Source organism: Monodelphis domestica, chromosome 2, assembly GCF_027887165.1.
Source record: "Monodelphis domestica isolate mMonDom1 chromosome 2, mMonDom1.pri, whole genome shotgun sequence".
NCBI classification, from domain to species: Eukaryota; Metazoa; Chordata; class Mammalia; order Didelphimorphia; family Didelphidae; genus Monodelphis; species Monodelphis domestica.
The window spans coordinates 207,799,800-207,818,494 of record NC_077228.1 but is presented as its reverse complement, the minus strand read 5'-3'; the positions used below and the strand labels follow the sequence as shown (position 1 = coordinate 207,818,494).

General features: G+C 36.0%; 1 protein-coding gene, 1 long non-coding RNA gene and 2 pseudogenes across 19 annotated transcripts in view; 1 reads left to right on the top strand and 3 right to left on the bottom strand.

Moving 5' to 3' along the window:
- Nucleotides 1-18,695, bottom strand: part of EFCAB3 (EF-hand calcium binding domain 3) — a 722,802-nt gene that overhangs the window by 26,979 nt on the left and 677,128 nt on the right. For all 17 annotated transcript variants that reach the window (XM_056817026.1, XM_056817025.1, XM_056817030.1 and 14 more), the window contains 2 exons: nt 17,711-17,764; nt 10,820-10,924 (listed from right to left, as the gene is read on the bottom strand). In XM_056817026.1, coding sequence (XP_056673004.1) covers nt 10,820-10,924; nt 17,711-17,764 — 159 coding nt within the window. The remainder of the gene's footprint in view (nt 1-10,819; nt 10,925-17,710; nt 17,765-18,695) is intronic.
- LOC130457239 (uncharacterized) overlaps nt 1-18,695 on the top strand; it is a 160,018-nt gene that overhangs the window by 56,465 nt on the left and 84,858 nt on the right. For both annotated transcript variants that reach the window (XR_008916399.1, XR_008916400.1), the window contains exon 2: nt 10,277-10,402. This is a non-coding gene — a long non-coding RNA (uncharacterized LOC130457239). The remainder of the gene's footprint in view (nt 1-10,276; nt 10,403-18,695) is intronic.
- LOC100025442 (14-3-3 protein theta-like) lies at nt 2,332-3,308 on the bottom strand (annotated as a pseudogene).
- LOC100021188 (interleukin-1 receptor-associated kinase 4-like) lies at nt 7,063-10,281 on the bottom strand (annotated as a pseudogene).

Genomic DNA, 18,695 nt, shown 5'->3' with positions numbered 1-18,695 from the left:
AATAAGTAGAGGCAAGGAGGAAGTACATTTCAATTATGGTGTATGATCAGTGCAAAAATAAGGAAACAGAAGGTGAAGTGTTTGTGTCATCAGTAAGACAATTTGACCAAACTATAGAGTGTGGGAAGCCAAACAGAAGAGCTAAATTTGATCCTTGAGGCACTAAGAGGATTTACTGGGACTGAGTAGGTAAGTGACATGTTTAGATCTGTGCTTTAGGAAAACTGCATCAGCAGGTATGTGGAGGATGATTAGCATGAACAACAACACATAAAAGAGGATTCATAGTCTTTAATGTAGGAAAAGACCAAATAGGAATGTATTGCTATAGTTTAGACAAGAGATGATGAAGGCCTGACTTAGAGTGGCACCTGAGTGAAAGAGAAAGCCAGATATGAGAAATTCAGCATTTAGTTTAATGACAGGCTTATATGAAGTATTTAATAATTATTTGTTGCCTGTGGAAAAAGAAATGACAAAGTTTTTCAATTGACTGAATATGTGGGGTGAAGGAGAGTGAGGAGTCAAGGATAACTCTGAGGTTGTGAATGACCTGGATGAATGGAAGGTATTCAGTATTCTTAATAAAAATGGGAATGTTTAAAACAGTGGTCAGTTTGGGGAGAAAGATAATTTGTGTTTTGGAAATATTGAGTTTGATATGGCTAAGGAACATTCAATCTGAATTGTAGTAAGGTCTGAAATTTCCTCCCACACTTTCCCCTCTTTCAGATATCTTGAGTAATCCTCAAAATTGTATTGTCCCCAGATAAATGCCCTTTTGGTTGAGCTCATCTGCCCTGCCACTGTTCTGTAAGGTCTTTGGGACCTTGCTATCTGTCCTGATATTTTTTTTTCACCCAGAACCTAAATATGCCCTGGCATTTCTATCTGCCATGAATGAACATGAGTATGAATCCTTTTTTATGTGTTGTCTTGTCTTTTGTTATTCATCCTTCATTTTTTTTCATTCCATATTGGTCATTGTTGTAAGAGCACACTCATCCATACATAACCAAAACCCCCACATAAAACTAAAGATACACTGATGTGAAAGATGACTAACAATTCTCTTTTGAAGTGGATAGTATTCTCCATCATGTCTTTCAGAATTGTCTCAGATCATTGCATTGCCTAGAGTAGCCAGGTTTTCACAGATAATCATCATCCAATATTGCTGTTATTGTGTACAATGTTCTCCCAGTTCTGCTTATTTCATTCTACATCAGTACCTACAGATCTTTCTGGCTTTTTCTGAAATCATCTTGCTTATTATCATTTCTTTTTTTTTGTTTGTAAAATATAATTTTATTTTATATTACTTTGCTGTTACATAGGGCATAACATTTTCACAAGGCTTTTTTAGGACTACAATCAATGATTAGCAACATACAATAGCGGTCCAAACTTTCTAAGTAATGATCACCGGACAAACATGACACCCTCTTTACATGTGCACAAATCTGCATGGGAAAAGTACTAAAAATGTTAGGCTTGGACTTGTGTATTTCCAATGGTTTCCTCCATTCTAGTGTGTTAAGAAATGACATGTACTTTAATTTGCCAAAAAGCAACATTTGTATTCTGGTAGTTACATGCTACTTCTATTACATAGTAAAGTGGACACCAGAACTACAAAGGCAGGAGTGTGAGTGAACTTTTATTGAGAGGGAAATTGTCAAATGGAACAGCAGCAACCGAAGAGTAACAGCAACCAAAGAGTAAGAAAAACTCCTGCTGTCACAAACATACTGTGGACTCCATAACTTATTTCATGGTAGGTAGATTTCAGCTCATGATCCCTAACCCTAAAATGCCAAACTTGTTTCCATTTGACCCAATACTTCCAGATTCCTCTTTAAAAGAATATATAATAAGAACATGCGAAAGTTGTTTGCTGAAAGGAAAACCCTGAAAAATATGGTAGGAATATGGGGGAGAGAAGCTATTTAAAACATTTGAGTTACATTTAACTACATTTTCTTATCTTCACTGTAATACAAAACAGTCACTTGCAGAACTGGTTCATATTCTTAAATATCAGATACACTTTTGTCCTCTACATAAGTGTTTGGAAGTTACTTATGTTTATATGAAATGAAGCTATTAATACTTTTCTACAGCAGTAACCTTACACCAGGAAGGCCAGGAAAAACACAAATCAAGGAATGGAGTTTTCCCAAAGCTGCATTGTGAAAAGACTATAAACGATTGATTTCCATACACATGGATGGGTTCTATTTGCTATAGGAAATACAAGTGGAGCTATAAGGAATGGAAACATGTCAAAAGGTTTCTTGAGAGAAAGGAAGATGACAACCTGTATGAATTTTAATTTTCTGCACCTTCGGCAGCATCACATTCTTCTCCTGCACTGTCTGATCTCCATAATGTTAGGTGGTCTCTAAGCAAATGCATGATAAGGGTACTGTCTTTGTATGAGTCTTCATTCAATGTACCAAATTCTGCAATGGCCTCATCAAAAGCTGTTTTAGCCAATGTGCAGGTGAACTCGGGGTTATTAAAGATCTCATAGTAAAATACAGAAAAGTTAAGAGCTAGCCCCAGGCAAATTGGATGTGTAGGTTGCATCTCTTTCTTGCTGGTGTCAAATGCTTCTTGATAAGCTCCTTGGGAATTATCTATTATTTGTTTTTGGTAATCACCACAGGCAACTTCAGCAAGGTACAGGAAGTAGTCTCCCTTCATTTTCAGATAGAAGACTTTGCTCTCTGGATTAGTCACATTGGCTATTAAAAACTTGTCCAACAATTAATTCCAGAACAGTGGCGCAGATGGATCTTAGTTCACACTCCACTTTCTCCCAGTAGTCCTTGACCAGCTGCATCTTCTTGTCACTGGTGTTGGTTTTCTGCTCAATGTTGGAAATGACCCTTCAAGCTGACCTTCGCCCCCCCCCCCCTCCACCCCAACTATGTTCTTGTAGGCCACTGAGAGGAGGTTGTGTTTCTCGTTGGAGAGCTTGGCCCCCTGCTTGGTCACCGCCTTCATGCAGGTGTGTCATCATAGTGCTTGTCCTGCTCAGCCAGCTTGGCCTTCTGGATCATCTCAATCTTCTCTATAGTGGACAGGTTGCTGGTGGGAGTGGGGGCAGTGGCAGCAGCAGCAGGGCTCCTGGGAGAGGGAGAAGCAGCTCCAAAGGTGGGGGCAGGAGACAATAAACCCAGATCCATTAAGAATCCTTGAAAGTCTTCACCTTCGCCACCTCTGATCGACCCTGCTTTGATCTGCTTTAGGCTTTTCTTATTATCATTTCTTATAGCATAATAGTATCCCACCACTAACATGTACCACAATTTGTTCAGCCATTTCTTAGTTTATGGATATCCCCTCAATTTCTAATTCTTTGCCACCACAAAAAGAGTAGCTATAAATATTTTTGTACAAGTAGGTTCTTTCCTCTTTTTTCATATCTTTTTGGGATACAGTCCCACCTGGGACATTATCAGATCAAAGGGTCTTCATAGTTAGCTCTTTGGGTATAGTTCCAAAGTGCCCTCCAGAATGGTTGGATCAGTTCATAACTCCATCAACAATGCGTTAGTGTCCCAATTTTGCCACATCCCCTCTGATATTTACTACTTTCCTTTATTGCCATATTGGCCTCAGTGTTGTTTTAATTTGCATTTCTCTAATCAAGAGTGATTTAGAGCATTTTTTCTTATGATTATTGATGACTTTGATTTCTTCATCTTAAAATTGCTTGTTCATATCCTTTGACCATTTGTCAATTTCATCCTTCATTTTTGAAGAGGACTAATAACATCGGGGGTGTTATCTTGACTTGATTGTGAATTGGATTTAAGTGAAGCAGAGTTGCCCAAAGTTGTCGGCCTCACTCTCTTTTCCAGTCATCTAAGGCCAATGTCAAGACAAAAGTCAGAATGACTGGTGGTGATCTGGGATGCAATGGATTATTTTGGCATCTTTGAGGTCTGACCAAGCTCTAAACTCTACACAACCTGCTTCACCTGGCTTCTTGGTTGTTGGAACAAATTGTTCTCATCTGCCCATTCCACTTGGGGGTGGGGCTGGGGAGGTCTTCATATACTTAAAGTCCACATTCCCATAATTCACTGATGGGTTTGAGGCCAGTCAGTTATCATCAATATGGTTTATCCTGCCTGCTAAAATGGGTTTACTAGAGTTTGGCAGTTGCTTATACTACAGGCTACAGCTTCTTGGGGTCACAGGTGAGAGCTGAGTGAAAGGTAGTGCCAAAGGGGAATAAACAAGCCCTCATATCAGAGGTGCTGGTCTAAGTCTCTCCACACCCTATACACTGTAATTAAAATGTAAGAGAATATGGATTCTCAGTTTTCTATTTGTAGCCTCAATACTTACAGTAGTAAGCACATATTAAGCACTTAATGTTTTTCCATTAAATAGTATTTAATCTCATATTTGATCTTTTCCCATCATTGTTCTCTTCAATGACAATTCCACTTCCACTTACAATGAACATATTTATGACTGTGATTTTAAAAGCCTAAATGTGGCTTCATTGTCCTTGATGGAGAATAGTTTAAAAAATATATTTGAAGCTCTTCTCTAGTTATCATTTGTTTGTTGTTGTTTTTTTTCCAGTTTAATCTTTAAATGCTTTTGGGATGACTTTGATCATTTGAGGTTTCTTGCCAAGTTTCATTTAAATTAGCTTGTCCCTTCACTGTTTTTTTTTCCATTTGAATAAGTTTATTTAGTCAATTTAGAACATTGGTTACAATAATCACATTATTTCTCTCCCTCCCCTCCACCCACTCTTCCCACAGCCAACACGCAATTTCATTGGGTATTACTTGTGTCCTTGATCAGAACCTATGTCCATGTTGTTGTTTACATTGGGATATTCATTTGGAGTCTACATCCCCAACCATATCCCTTCGACCCATGTATTCAAGCAGTTGTTTTTCTTTGGTGTTTTTACTCCCACAGTGTTTCCTCTGGATGTCGATAGTGGTTTTTCTTGTAGGTTCCTCCGAGTTGCTCAGGAACATTGCATTGCCACTAATGGAGAAGTCCATTACATTTGATTGTACCACAGTATATCAGTCTCTGTGTACAATGTTCTCCTGGTTCTGCTCCTCTCACTCTGCATCAATTCCTGGAGGTCGTTCCAGTTCCCATGGAATTCCTCCACTTTATTATTCCTTTGAGCACAATAGTATTCCATCACCAACATATACCACAATTTGTTCAGCCATTCCCCAATTGAAGGGCATCCCCTCATTTTCCAATTTTTGGCCACCACAAAGAGTGCAGCTATTTTTGTACATGTCTTTTTCCTCGCTGTTTTTAAAATCTTTTTTTATTAATATAGTTTATTTTAAAAACATTTTCATTTCCAACTATTACCCTCTTCTTCCCTTTCTACTAGGAATTCTCTTATAACAAAAAATATAAAAAAGCATTTCAGCAAACAAAATGACATATCAACTAAGTGGAACATTGTAGCAATTATATACCAAGAGTATAACTAATTTTTCTGCCAAAAAAAGAAGTTTATTTTCTTATATCTTCTTTGGTTCATTATAATTACACAGTTTTTGTTTTTGTGGAATTGTGTTTTTGTTGTTGTTATGGCCATTGTGTGTATTGTTTTCTTGGTTATTTTTTTCACTCAGAATTATTATTTTTAGTCATTTTCCAGTCAAATCACTTTCTTAGCATAATTCCAGACTGCTTTCCAGAATGGCTGAATCAATAGACAGGGAAAAAATCAAATTAATTCTGATTCCATTTTGTAATTCTATTTTGTATCACTCCCAATAGACTGTAAAATTGCCTAACCTAGGTCTCTTTGTCTCTGAGTTCAGTTCAGTTCCGTTTTCCTCTCTGAGCTAAGTTGTCCCCTAAATCACCTTCTTATAAAAAAAACTCTATATCTCTAGGCTCCACACATCCTATTTTTGTTGTTCAGTTGTTTTCAGTCATGCCCAACTCTTCATGACCCTATTTGGGGTTTTCCTGACAAAGATTCTAGAGTGGTTTGCCATTTCCTTCTCCAGATCATTTTATAGATGAGGAAACTGAGGCCAATGGGGTTAAGTGACTTGCCAGGGTCATACTGCCAATAAGTGTCTGGGGCCTATATTTCAGCTCAGGTTTTCCTGACTTCAAGCCAGAGCCTCTCTTCATTGCACCTCCTTGCCACCCTCATATCTTACTGCCCATATACAATTATGAAGGGAACTATTATCTCAGTAACAAGTGTTGCAAGATGCAGGTGGGCACCAGGAAGTCTGGTATCTCTATAATGCTTACTATCCTTTTAAAAAGTCTGGACTCTTTTTCATGCAGGTGGATACCACAAATAAACTTTTCTTAGCAATGAGATGGAAGGAGGGAATGTTGTTAGTTCTTCTGTATTCCTGATTGCCATCCAATCAAATTCTATTCTATCATCTATGATAATTAAGGCTTCATGACTAATCATACTTTTAAACTTTCTATTCTTTCACTGCTTTTATTTCCCCAAACTATATGAAGGCTAGCAATCCCTACCTTGTGGTCTTTTGACTGAATCAAGAGACTCCTTTTATTGGTAAATGCTAGCCTTACCAATAAATTGAATATGCTTGGAATGTTGTGCCTCAGTTTGCCTTAATTTTAATCACAACTTAAAAAACTAATCATTCTATGCTAAATACAGATGAAAATGATTAAAGCTAATTCTTGAATCATATTGAAAATAGCAAAAAAGGTCTAATCAAATTATATCCAATATAGCAGAAGAAAAAAATAATGTAAAAATTAAGGGTCTTTTTGATTTATTGGTGAACAATGATAAAGCTTAAACATTATCCTATAAATCTAACTATAGTAGGATAATATGATTGTTCCTAAAGAGGGCAACTGAGTCATATTATAAAGCAGGGGCAAAAAAATAAGTTAAAATTCAAAAATATAAGTTCTGATATACATACATATATGTGTATATATATATATATATATACATATATAAATTCTGATATACAAAAAATTGGGTTCTTTTTTGGAATGACAAGCCCAGGATTCAATCTTCAAATTTTCAAAGATTTCTTAATAAAATTTTAGGAAATCAGGAAGACGTCATCTTTTGGAGGTGACGTTTTACCACCTCAATGTCTGGTCTCTTATTTTCCTTTTCATGAAGACAAAGATTAGCAATAGAATACATATTTTCAACAGAAGTGGAATTGACATCATTCATTTTTGCATCAATATAATCTTCAGCTTGGCTTTTCTTCATCTTCAATATCTTCTTTGATATCTAGCAGTAATTGAGGTTCATGCTGTTCATCTGCTGCTGGAAGTTTGGTTATTATTTCCAAGCAAGACCACACCAAAACTATAAATGTCAGATTTAGATATTATCTCTCCTCTCAAAGCTTTAGGTGCCATATAGGCTGTTGTCACTATAATTCTGCTAGTCATGACTATTTGGTTAAATTTTGTAGAAGTTAGTGCCAAGTCTAAAGTAAGAAATCTTGGATAAGAAGCCCTCATCAGGTAAAATATTTGCACTTTTAATATTTCTATGAACATGATTGTTTGCAGGTAAGTAGTAGATACCATTAGCTGTACCTTGAGCAATTTTGCATCTTGTATGATAGGAAAGTGGTTCAGTACCATCCAGACAAGATACTCTGTCAAGCAATGAATCACTGGGCATATAGACATACACCAAACAGAAGTCATCGCTGTCACTTGAGAAACCAAACAGTTGTACTAAGTTTTCATGTTGACACTTTGTCAGTATTTTTATTTCCTGATCAAATTGTTTTAGTTCTTCAGTACACATAACAGCCATCATTGTAAGTTTCTTCACTGCCATGGTTCTGCTATTGATATAGCCTTTTTGTACAACTCCAAAGTCTCCCTTTCCCATTTTGTTTCCACCAGCGGACATAGCGCGCTCATCAAAATTATTTATAACACTCTTTAATTCATGAAATGAAAAACTCTGGAAATGTGTATCACTAACTTCTAAAATGAGGAGTCTAGAGATGAAGAGATATATTTATGATTCTGAATAGGTTTCACATGTGTCTTTTCTTTGTCATAAGGAGGAAGCAGTTTCTTATGAGTGCCTAAAGTACATGGATAATTTCTGGAACACTATCTGGCAACAAGCTTGCTGGTACTAGAAATTAATTTCTAATCAAAAGATCCACAAGATCTCCAACTGTACAGTTTGTGGTTCCCCAGTCAAAGAGTTCACTAGTGGGACTCTTTCCACTTTGAAGTAATCCTTCAAATCTACTTATATGAAAGTGGTTATATCTACTATCTCCAGAAGGCTATTTTTTTTTTATCAACTGCTAACTTCCATTCTTCTTGAGGATCAATAAAATCTGCCAGCTGCCTAATTAGACCAACATTTAAGCACCTCACATATGTTGATGAAGTTATTGTTTTGTTCATCTCCTCATAAGATAAGGAAATTTCTCATCAATTACTTTTTGATATTTATTTATGTAGTTTATATTTAAAAGTTATAGATCTATTTTTTTCCATTTCACATGAGATTCTGGAACAACCTATAATCCCCTGGTAGGAAGGAGAATTTAAAACCAGGTCTTCCTGACTGCAGGTCAATCACTCTATCCACTATACAATAATGTCTCTCCAGAAAAGTAGTCTGAGCTCTGTGCAGCTACAAGCAGGAGAGCCCAACACTGGGAGACGTGATGCGGCCCAGCCCAACAAATTTCTTCACTGTTTCTTGAAGTTCTATGAGGTGATACTATTCTTAAACTCATTTTTATTCTTCTAGCTTTATATTAATTTTAATCTTCACTCAGGTGGGCTGTCTGGTGGAGACATATATTATTTTATTTAATGCTTTCCATATAAGTAACAAGTAATTTCTTGCCTGTTCAAATATAACTAATATAGTGTTTTGTTATATTAATGTTGCTTTTATGTAGTTTATAAATCTTTGACCTTTTTCAATCTTTACTTCTTTCATTTGCTTTTCAGATCTTTTGACAACTGTCCATTCATTTGCTTATCCAAAGAGAAACTGAGCCATCTTTCCTTTTAGCTACAATTTCCTTTTTTTCTTGTGGTATGGGGAGCATGTCAAGTTGATACAAATGAATGAAAAATGAAAAAAGCATTTTTAAGTGCTTAGTATATGCCAAGCCCCATGCTGTACTACCAGGAATTTAAATACAAAAGCAAAGACAGTCCCTGCCTTCAAAGAGCTTACATTTTGTAAAAGGAGACAAGTATACCTAGGGGAGTATTAGAAGACTTAGAAGGGGTACTTTAGTCCATAAAGTTTCAGGATTTGTAAATGGGATCATAAAGGAAGAAAATGACATACTCCTTTCAGGAGCAGTATCTGAATTGATTTGTTCATGGTGAGCAAGGGGTTTGGGGAATGACATAGACAGTCAAGGTATCTGATAAGGAAGTGATTGTGGATCAAGGAGTTAAGTAATGCATGGTTATGGGCCAGGTAAGGCATATACCAATTAGGACAGCAAGTGGGATTTCTGGAGATGAAAAAATTAAAATCCCAACCATAGTCTCAGGTCCCAGAGGTCAAGGAGTATGAAATAAATAGAATTCACTTCCTCCAGCAGAATGTCCACTGGATAAGAATCTTACATTTAGAATGTTAGCAACTAAGTTAGTGTTTATAGGTTAATGTGGTCTAAAAATAATGATTTTTAGCATCTTCTGCCATTTTCTGTGGCACTATTCCTCTGTCACTATAGAAGAATAAGTGATCAATGGGAATTGAGAGCCATTTTGTATATTTCTTCATTTCATGCATTACCATGATCACAGAATTCTTTGCCAAGTGTCCATGCGGGCTTTCTGTATAGCTTTCTTATTCTTGGCTAGCCTGGTCCTTGAAAAGCAGACATAGTGTATCACTGTGAATGTACTCAAAGTCTTCCCAGATGGGAACTATGTACTCCTACAGTCTGGGCACTAAGAAGTTAGGTCTGACACTACAGATGGCTCATTTAGAAATTACTCCCCTGTCAGTAAGAAGTCATTTCTTACCTGCTTGAATAGAACCAATTCCACTTTTCATATTATTTGAAACTGACCTCATGATGGTGCTTCAGATTAGGACTTATATTACATTACATATGAAAATATATTGGTGTCTTCGTTTTGTTGTTATTCAGCTGTTTTTCAATTTTTCATTTTACATTTTCAATTATGGCTAACCCTTTGTGACTCCATTTGGGGTTTTATTGGCTAAGATACTAGAGTGGTTTGCTATTTTCTTCTCCATCTCATTTTATAGATGAGGAAACTGACGCAAAAAGGGTTATGTGACTTGCTACTAAGCCTCTGAGGCCAGACATGGAGGACAGGAGGTGAAAATGCAGAATTGAAAGATGGAATGTCTTGTTTGGGAAACATCAAGAAGGTCAGTGTCACTGGATCATAAAGTGTGTAGAGAATTCAGAAACTCCTGGCTCCAAGTCTGGCATTCCATCATCCACTGTGCTACCTAGCTGTCCTTATTTAAGTTTCCCTAAATGTATCTTTCCTTTTTCTCTTTTTTCTTTTTCTTTCCTACACCATTTTCTGTATACTTATGTTTTAAACCTATGAGTTGTCCCTGTATCACTCTTGAACACTGATTATCTTGGCTGGTGCCAAATTTATGTATTGAGAAATTTCTGCCCCTAACCTAAAGGTCAATGATTGGAGCCATATTTTCTTCTGACTCCAGGATGGGTCTTTTATACTATATTTCAGACCATCTCTATTGGTGCTAAGCAGAAAAAGTTAAAAAGTTAACAACTCCCTGGAAGTGTACAACAGGATTTGATAAACTCACATTCAAGTGGCAAAACTTTTAGCAGCCCCTGAAGCTCTTCATCTGTAAGGTCCATTCCCAGGTTCCCCAGGACTTTATCCAGGTCATGGACATCAACCTTTCCTCCTATAGAAAAAATGAAAATGGCAAAAGACAGGAATAAGAAAAATACTAGATGATATTAAAGTATGAAAAAACCCTCTATGCTTGCAGTATTAACTGACTGCAGAGGAAAAGCACCATAAGGCTTTTTAAAGTTGGTTGAATTCATGTGGATATGACTCATGGAAGGCATTTTGGTTCTATTCATTTATCTTAGCTATTTTGAAGACAAGCCACTTTTGGTTACATTCAGCAAATCCAGGTGACACTTATAGTCTTTATTATTACTTTTTGAAAAGAGGTCTGTTTGTTTCAAAAGTATTTCTATAAATTTTTAACCTGTTTATTATTTGCCTTTTTCCTTTCATTTCAGTAAGCTTTCCTGTTTCATTAACACTGCAGAGGTTTTTGTTTGGCTACTACCTTCCAGATCTTTTATCATTTATTTTATAGTGTCAGTAATATATATTAAAACTGGTATTGGTATAGGTATTCTGGTATACCTATACTAGTATAGGTAGTCATTGTTGTAGATCTAAACTTTGATGTTAGGATTCTCGATGATCTTTTAACATAATCAGCCAGTCAACTAGCATTTATTCCACACTTCTTATGTGCCAGGTATTGTATTAAATGCTGAGGATACAAAGAGAGGCAAAAATAGCCTCTTAAGAAGTTCACAATCTAACTGTAAAGACAACATGCAAATAAGTATGTGCAAATGATATAAAGACAAGATAAATTGGAGGTAATCACAGAGGGAAAGCATTAGCATTAAGGGGGTCTGAGGAAGACTTCTTACAGAAGTTGATTTTAGTAGCAACTTGAAGGAAGCCAAGGAAGAGCAATTTTAGACATGGAGGACAGGCAGTGAAAATGCAGAATTGAAAGTTGGAATGCCTTGTTTGGGGAACATCAAGGAGGTCAGTGTCACTGGATCATAAACTGTGTAGAGAATTATACAGTGGGAAAAGACTGAAAAAAAAAGGTAGGAAGGGGCTAGACCACAAAAGGATTTAAAAGTGAGTAAAGGATTTTATATTTGATCCTGGAGGTAATAGGGAGCCACTATAGTTCACTAAGTAGTGTTTGATCTGATTAGAACTTCACTTTAGAAAGATCATATGGGTAGATGAATGGTGCATGGATTGGAATGGGGAGAGACAAGGCAGGGAGCCCAACATGAAAGCTAGTCCATTGGTCCAGTTGTAAGATGATAAGGGCCAGTTCTCCAGTAAAAATGTTAGAAGAGATAAAGGGGAATATACAAGAGATGTAAAGGTAGAATTGATAGACAAAAGGCGAGAGAGTGAGGAGTTGAGGATAGTGTCTAGGTTGTTGAAAAGACTTTTATTCTTAGAGAAAATTTCCTTGAAATGAAGTATTGGTTTTTAGAGGGACTATATAACTTGATGTCATCCATGCTTTATGATTCTTTTCTGTGCCAGAGCTACATCATAACAAAATTGGAAACCTATTTTATCAGTTACAGATAAGAGCTTCATGATGCTTTTTGACAATCCTATATTACAAATACATTGCAGGGCAATTGAGGGCAGATAGCTTTATTCCAAAACCCATATTAGATGAAATGTGAGCAAAAATTGCAGATTTTCATAAATCTTAGACGATAAAAGCTAAAGAAACAGAAGGTCCTGAAAAAGTATAAAACAACACAAATTCCAAAAATTTGCTCTCCAATAATGAAACAGAAGGAGAAAATTATGCCATTGTCTTTAAATTATTTTGAAAAGGAAAGATAGGTATATTTAGAATTTTGATAACCTCTTTTTTTAATATTATGTTAAGTATCCAAAGAGTAGTTCAACTACCAAAACTAAAATTCAAATAGGTTGGTATCTGCTGGAACCAACATAAATTTATGTTCTCCTTTAATATTTTATAAAGAGTATAAAAACATTTCAGGATACATACAAAGCAATATATACTGCAGCCAAGAATATTCCTTAGGATAAGCATCTAATACTCCCATGACAGAAGCAACTTGGGAAAACTATTGAAGATCTATGGAAAGACTCTTGGAATATTACATTAGTATCTTGGTACCCATAATAGAAAACCTGGAAGTCATATTATCCAATTAAAAACAACAAAGAAAAAATGTAAATTCAGAAAATAAAAGTGTATCAGAAATTGATTTTTTCAATACTTTTGATACTCTTAAAAATGCAAGGATCCAAAAATAGTAAAAACTTAAATTAAATTAAAAATTAAATACATATCAACTGCACTATAGGAACTTGAGAAGCAAAGGAATTACAGGAGAGAACCCCTTAAGAAGGAAGAAGTAGTAAATTTATGGTTATTGTTCATTCTTCATTTTCAAAGAGAACTGATGACATCAAAGGATATTTTGAATTGCTCATGAATTGGATTTAAATAAGAGAATTGCACAAAGTTGTCAGCTCCATTTTTTCTTCAGGATCACTTAAGTCCAGAGGCAAGATAACAGTCAGGATGACTAGTAATGGCCCAAAATGCAGCAGATGATGTTCGCATCTTTGATATCTGGCCAAGCTCTAAGATTTCCATAGCTCCTGCCTCAGCAACTTTCATAGCTATTGGAACAAATTGTTCTCATCTGCCCATTTTACCAAACATATCCAGCACCACAAAAGCAGAAGTTGGATAAAATGTTAAACAAAGCTTGAATTCCATTAGTATCTTGAATGATAAAATAGTTATATCAAGGGAATTAACTAAGACCTGAACTTCTCTGCAAGGCTGGAAAGTGACTAGAGATCCATAATTATTGGCTCAATTATTTAGAATTTGGTACATGAATTGCTAACAAAGCTTTTTTAACAGCTCTCTAACAAGCCTGGATTCCATTTTTTCCAAGAAATTCTTAAGAATTACAAGCAACCTCAGCAAGACAGTATATGACAAACCCAAAGATCCCAGCTTTTGGGACAAAAATCCACTATTTCATAAAAACTGTTGGGAAAATTGGAGGACAGTATGGGAAAGATTAGGCTTAGATCAACACCTCACACCCTACACCAAGATAAATTCAAAATGGATGAATGACTTGAACATAAAGAAGGAAACTATAAGAAAATTAGGCGAACACAGAATAGTATACATGTCAGACCTTTGGGAAGGGAAATACTTCAAAACCAAGCAAGAATTAGAAAGAGTTACAAAATGCAAAATAAATAATCTGGATTACATCAAATTAAAAAGTTTTTGTACAAACAAAACCAATGTAACCAAAATCAGAAGGGTAGCAACAAATTGGGAAACAATCTTCATAAAAACCTCTGACAAAGGTTTAATTACTAAAATTTATAAAGAACTAAATCAATTGTACAAAAAATCAAGCCATTCTTCAATTGACAAATGGGCAAGGGACATGAACAGGCAATTCTCAGCCAAAGAAATCAAAACTATTAATAAGCACATGAAAAAGTGCTCTACATCTCTTATAATCAGAGAGATGCAAATCAAAACAACTCTGAGGTATCATCTCACACCTAGCAGATTGGCTAGCATGATAGCAAAGGAAAGTAATGAATGCTGGAGGGGATGTGGCAAAGTAGGGACATTAATTCATTGCTGGTGGAGTTGTGAACTGATCCAACCATTCTGGAGGGCAATTTGGAACTATGCCCAAAGGGTGACAAAAGAATATCTACCCTTTGATCCAGCCATACCACTGCTGGGTCTGTACCCCAAAGAGATAATGGACAAAAAGACTTGTACAAAAATATTCATAGCTGCGCTCTTTGTGGTGGCCAAAAATTGGAAAATGAGGGGATGCCCTTCAATTGGGGAATGGCTGAACAAATTGTGGTATATGTTGGTGATGGAATACTATTGTGCTAAAAGGAATAATAAAGTGGAGGAATTCCATGGAGACTGGAACAACCTCCAGGAAGTGATGCAGAGCGAAAGGAGCAGAACCAGGAAAACATTATACACAGAGACTGATGCATTGTGGTACAATCGAAGGTGATGGACTTCTCCATTAGTATCAATGCAATTTCCCTGAACAATGTGCAGGGATCTAAAAAAAAAATACTACCCACAAGCAGAGGATAAACTGTGGGAGTAAAAACACCGATGAAAAGCAACTGCTTGACTACAGGGTTGGAGGAGATAAGACTGAGGAGAGACTCTAAATGAACACTATAATGCAAACTCCAACAACAGGGAAATGGGTTCGAGTCAAGAACACATGTGATAACCAGTGGAATCATGCGTCGGCTATGGGAGAGGAAAAGGGGGGGGGGAAGGGGAGAGGAGGAAAAGAAAACGATCTTTGTTTCCAGTGAATAATGTATGAAAATGACCAAATAAAATAATATTAAAAAAAAAAAGAAATTCTTAAGAATTAGAAAAAAGTGAAAACACCATTGATCCCTCCAAATATCAGCTATGTGTTTATATACCTGATATATAGCATCCACTATTTTTATCATTCTAAAAATCTGCTTATGCCCCACTAAAAAAAGTTGGAGTAAAAAGGGTCACCAAAAAGTCCCAGAGATGATAAATATAATTTGATATTCAGAGATTATTAAACAAGTTACCTAAAAACACTAAAACATTTACACTGCCTTTATTATCATAAGGCCTTCTCAATTCAGTTTAAGGCTTATTCATATACTGCAAATATATAAGCTATATCCAAGAATAACAGAATTTTTTACATCCACTTAAAATATAACACTAGCACAATAATGTCAAAAATAGTTGATATAAAATGTAACATCTTCCATGGAGACAATTTAAACCTATTATGGTTTTGCCCAATATTCTATTATCATTCCTAAATAGAATCGCCTCTGACTTTTGATTCAAAGAACATGAGTGCCATTACATTGTTCTTTGTGTCTAGGTGATTATCATGATGGTTCTAAGTAAGGTCATCCTACAACCCTATACTGCCCCATCTGTTTCTTGGATTCATAGGAACAACTGAATGATAATGGCTGATGTACTTAGCTAAGAAGTTCTATTGTCAGAGTCTAGCTTATCATAATTTCAGGGTTTTTTCCAGGTGTTGAGAGTTCTTGTAGCAGGCTTACGATATACAAAGTTCTTGATGTACATCACCTTGGCTGGTATTTCCTAATTTTGCCATTTCTTTCCTTTCCTCTCTCCCCACCTTACAACATAGATGATGAGCTGTGTTTTGAGGGGATTATTATCTAAATACTCTCTTTTAAAATGGTGTTTAGTTAGAAAAAGTTTTGGAAAATTCCTGCTATTATTCTTTTATATTTAATGTTCCACGGTCTTTTGCATAGCTAGATAAAATACCTGCTTTTTGTAGGTGAAAAAATGCTTTCGTTTAAGTTCATCCTCTGTAGGCCTACTGAAGGCCCCCTCGGTAGCAGATAGGATGATAGGGATCACATATATCTTATTTTGTTCTTAGGTATCTGCATTTTGAAAGTTTTCATTACATTTTGCTAGAAACTATGATTTGGCAACATTTATTAAAGATAATGAGGCTTGAGAATTGTCTGGTGGATTAGAGAAAATGTAAACCTCTATTTTCAAACTTATTTTGTAACACACATTAAAATATATTACAACTTCTTTTGACACCCCATATACTTGAAGTTTTTTTTTTAAACCCTTACCTTCCCTCTTGGAGTCAATACTGTGTATTGGCTCCAAGGCAGAAGAGTGGTAAGGGCTAGGCAATGGGGGTCAAGTGACTTGCCCAGGGTCACACAGCTGGGAAGTGTCTGAGGCCAGATTTGAACCTAGGACCTCCCATCTCTAGGCCTGGCTCTCAATCCACTGAGCCACCCAGCTGCCCCCTACTTGAAGTTTTGAAGGTATTAATTACTTTATTTTTGGTGGTGGAAGTAAGAGAGTTATTTATTCTCATGAAAAAGAGGACAAGTAGTCAAGGATGGAATTTAAAAAGGTAGCTTGCTTGACAAAGATAATAGTGAAAAGAAAGGAGAAAGAGAAGGAAATTGAATAAAAAAGGGGGAAGAGAAAAATGCAGAAAACTGAAGGGAGAGCCTGGAGAGAACAAAGAAAGAGGAAAAAAGAAAAGAAGGGGGAAAGAATTGATATAAAAAGATATGTTTTATAGTTTATAAAGTACTTTTACATACATTATATCATTTGTGACACTCAACAACCCAGTGAAGAAGGTAATATGCTAGTTTTATTATAATTATCAATGTTATAGTAGAATGAGAGCTTGTATTTGGATCCTCACTGCCTGGTATATAGTCAGTGCTTAATAAATACTTATTGATTAATCCTAATTTTGTACATGAGAAAGCTGAGATCAGTAGGTGAAATGACTTATCCAAAGGGACATAGATAATTAGGACGGGCCAGAACTAGAAGCCAGATCTTTTGGTCCCAAACCTAATAAGTGTACAGGATTGGACCTAATGGTTTCATAGATTTAGAACTGGTAGGGACCTCACAGGTGACCTAATGCAAACTCCTCATTTTACCTATGAGGGACCTGAAGGTAGGAAGAATAAATTAGTTGTCTAAGGTCTCACAAGTTGTACATGGAAGAGCTAGGACTGGAACACAGGTCTTGTGGTTCAAAACCGAGTATTCTTTTTCATTGTACTACTTTTAATCGGTTAATTTAGTGTATTCTTTTTTAAAAACACTTATCTTCCATCTTAGAAACAATATTAAATATTAGTTCCAAGGTAGAAAAGCCTTGCCCAAGATTACCCAGTAAGAAGTGTCTGAGGCCACATTTGAACCTAGGACCTCCTTTTTCTATGCCTGACTTTCTATCCACTGACCTACCTAGCTGCTCAGGTTTTAGTGTCATACATTGTCACTTACCTTTAAAATTCTTCAGGGAATTCATCAATCTATTTTTCTTGATTTTTCCACTGCCTAAAAAAAATGCATCACATGGAGACTTTAGACACTGAGACACATGATGAATGAACTCAGCTTTGAGGCCAAGTGCAGAGATAAATAATAGTATAAAGAAAGCTGACAATTTTTCTATGGAAGAGATGAACTAGTAGATTGGTTTGCCTTAAAAATTATATAAAATCTCTTCCTCCAGATAGTATTATAACTAAGGAAAGGAAGAGCAGTTTCAGTATGATGAATTTATATAGCACAATTAGGTAGTTTGTCCTTTTTTTGTTATTTAAGCACCACAGATAGAAAATAGGAGAAAAAGGCAGAACTAGTACTGACATTTGACAGCAACAAACAATTCTGAAGTCTTAGGGCCAGGACTTTTTTTTTTTTATTAAGGAGGAGATGAAAAATGTCAATTGGATTTGCTACTTTAAAATTTTCTGTTAAGTTTAGGAATAAGTAATTTCACTAGAGTGGTGGAGATAGTGAGAGGTGAAGAGAGTAATGGTCTACTGCAATAAAAGTAAAAAGAGATATGGGTCTGTAGCTTGAAGGAGTGGTAAAAGCAAAGGGGGACTTTTTTTTTAAACAATGGAGATATGAACCTGTTTATAAGCTAAATTGAAGATGTCAGTAGAAAGGGAGAAAGGAAAGATGCTAGAGATAGGATAAATGATGAAATGAAGTCCTGAAGAAAGGAGAAGGGGCTTAAGGTCAAAGCATAGGTGAAAAAGTTAGGATTTGAAATATGGAGGGATATGTTTTCCTTCAAAAGGGAGGAAATAAAGGGGGACAGTGTAGGAATAGGTGTAAATGGAGAGGATAGATAGAACACAGGAGAAGAGATGATTGACAGATGGAGAGGTGGAATGTCCAGAAGGGATGCTGGGAAGGTTTTCACCTGACTTGGGGAGTTGTTTCTGAGCCCTGAAAGAGTGAAGGAGGATCCTGA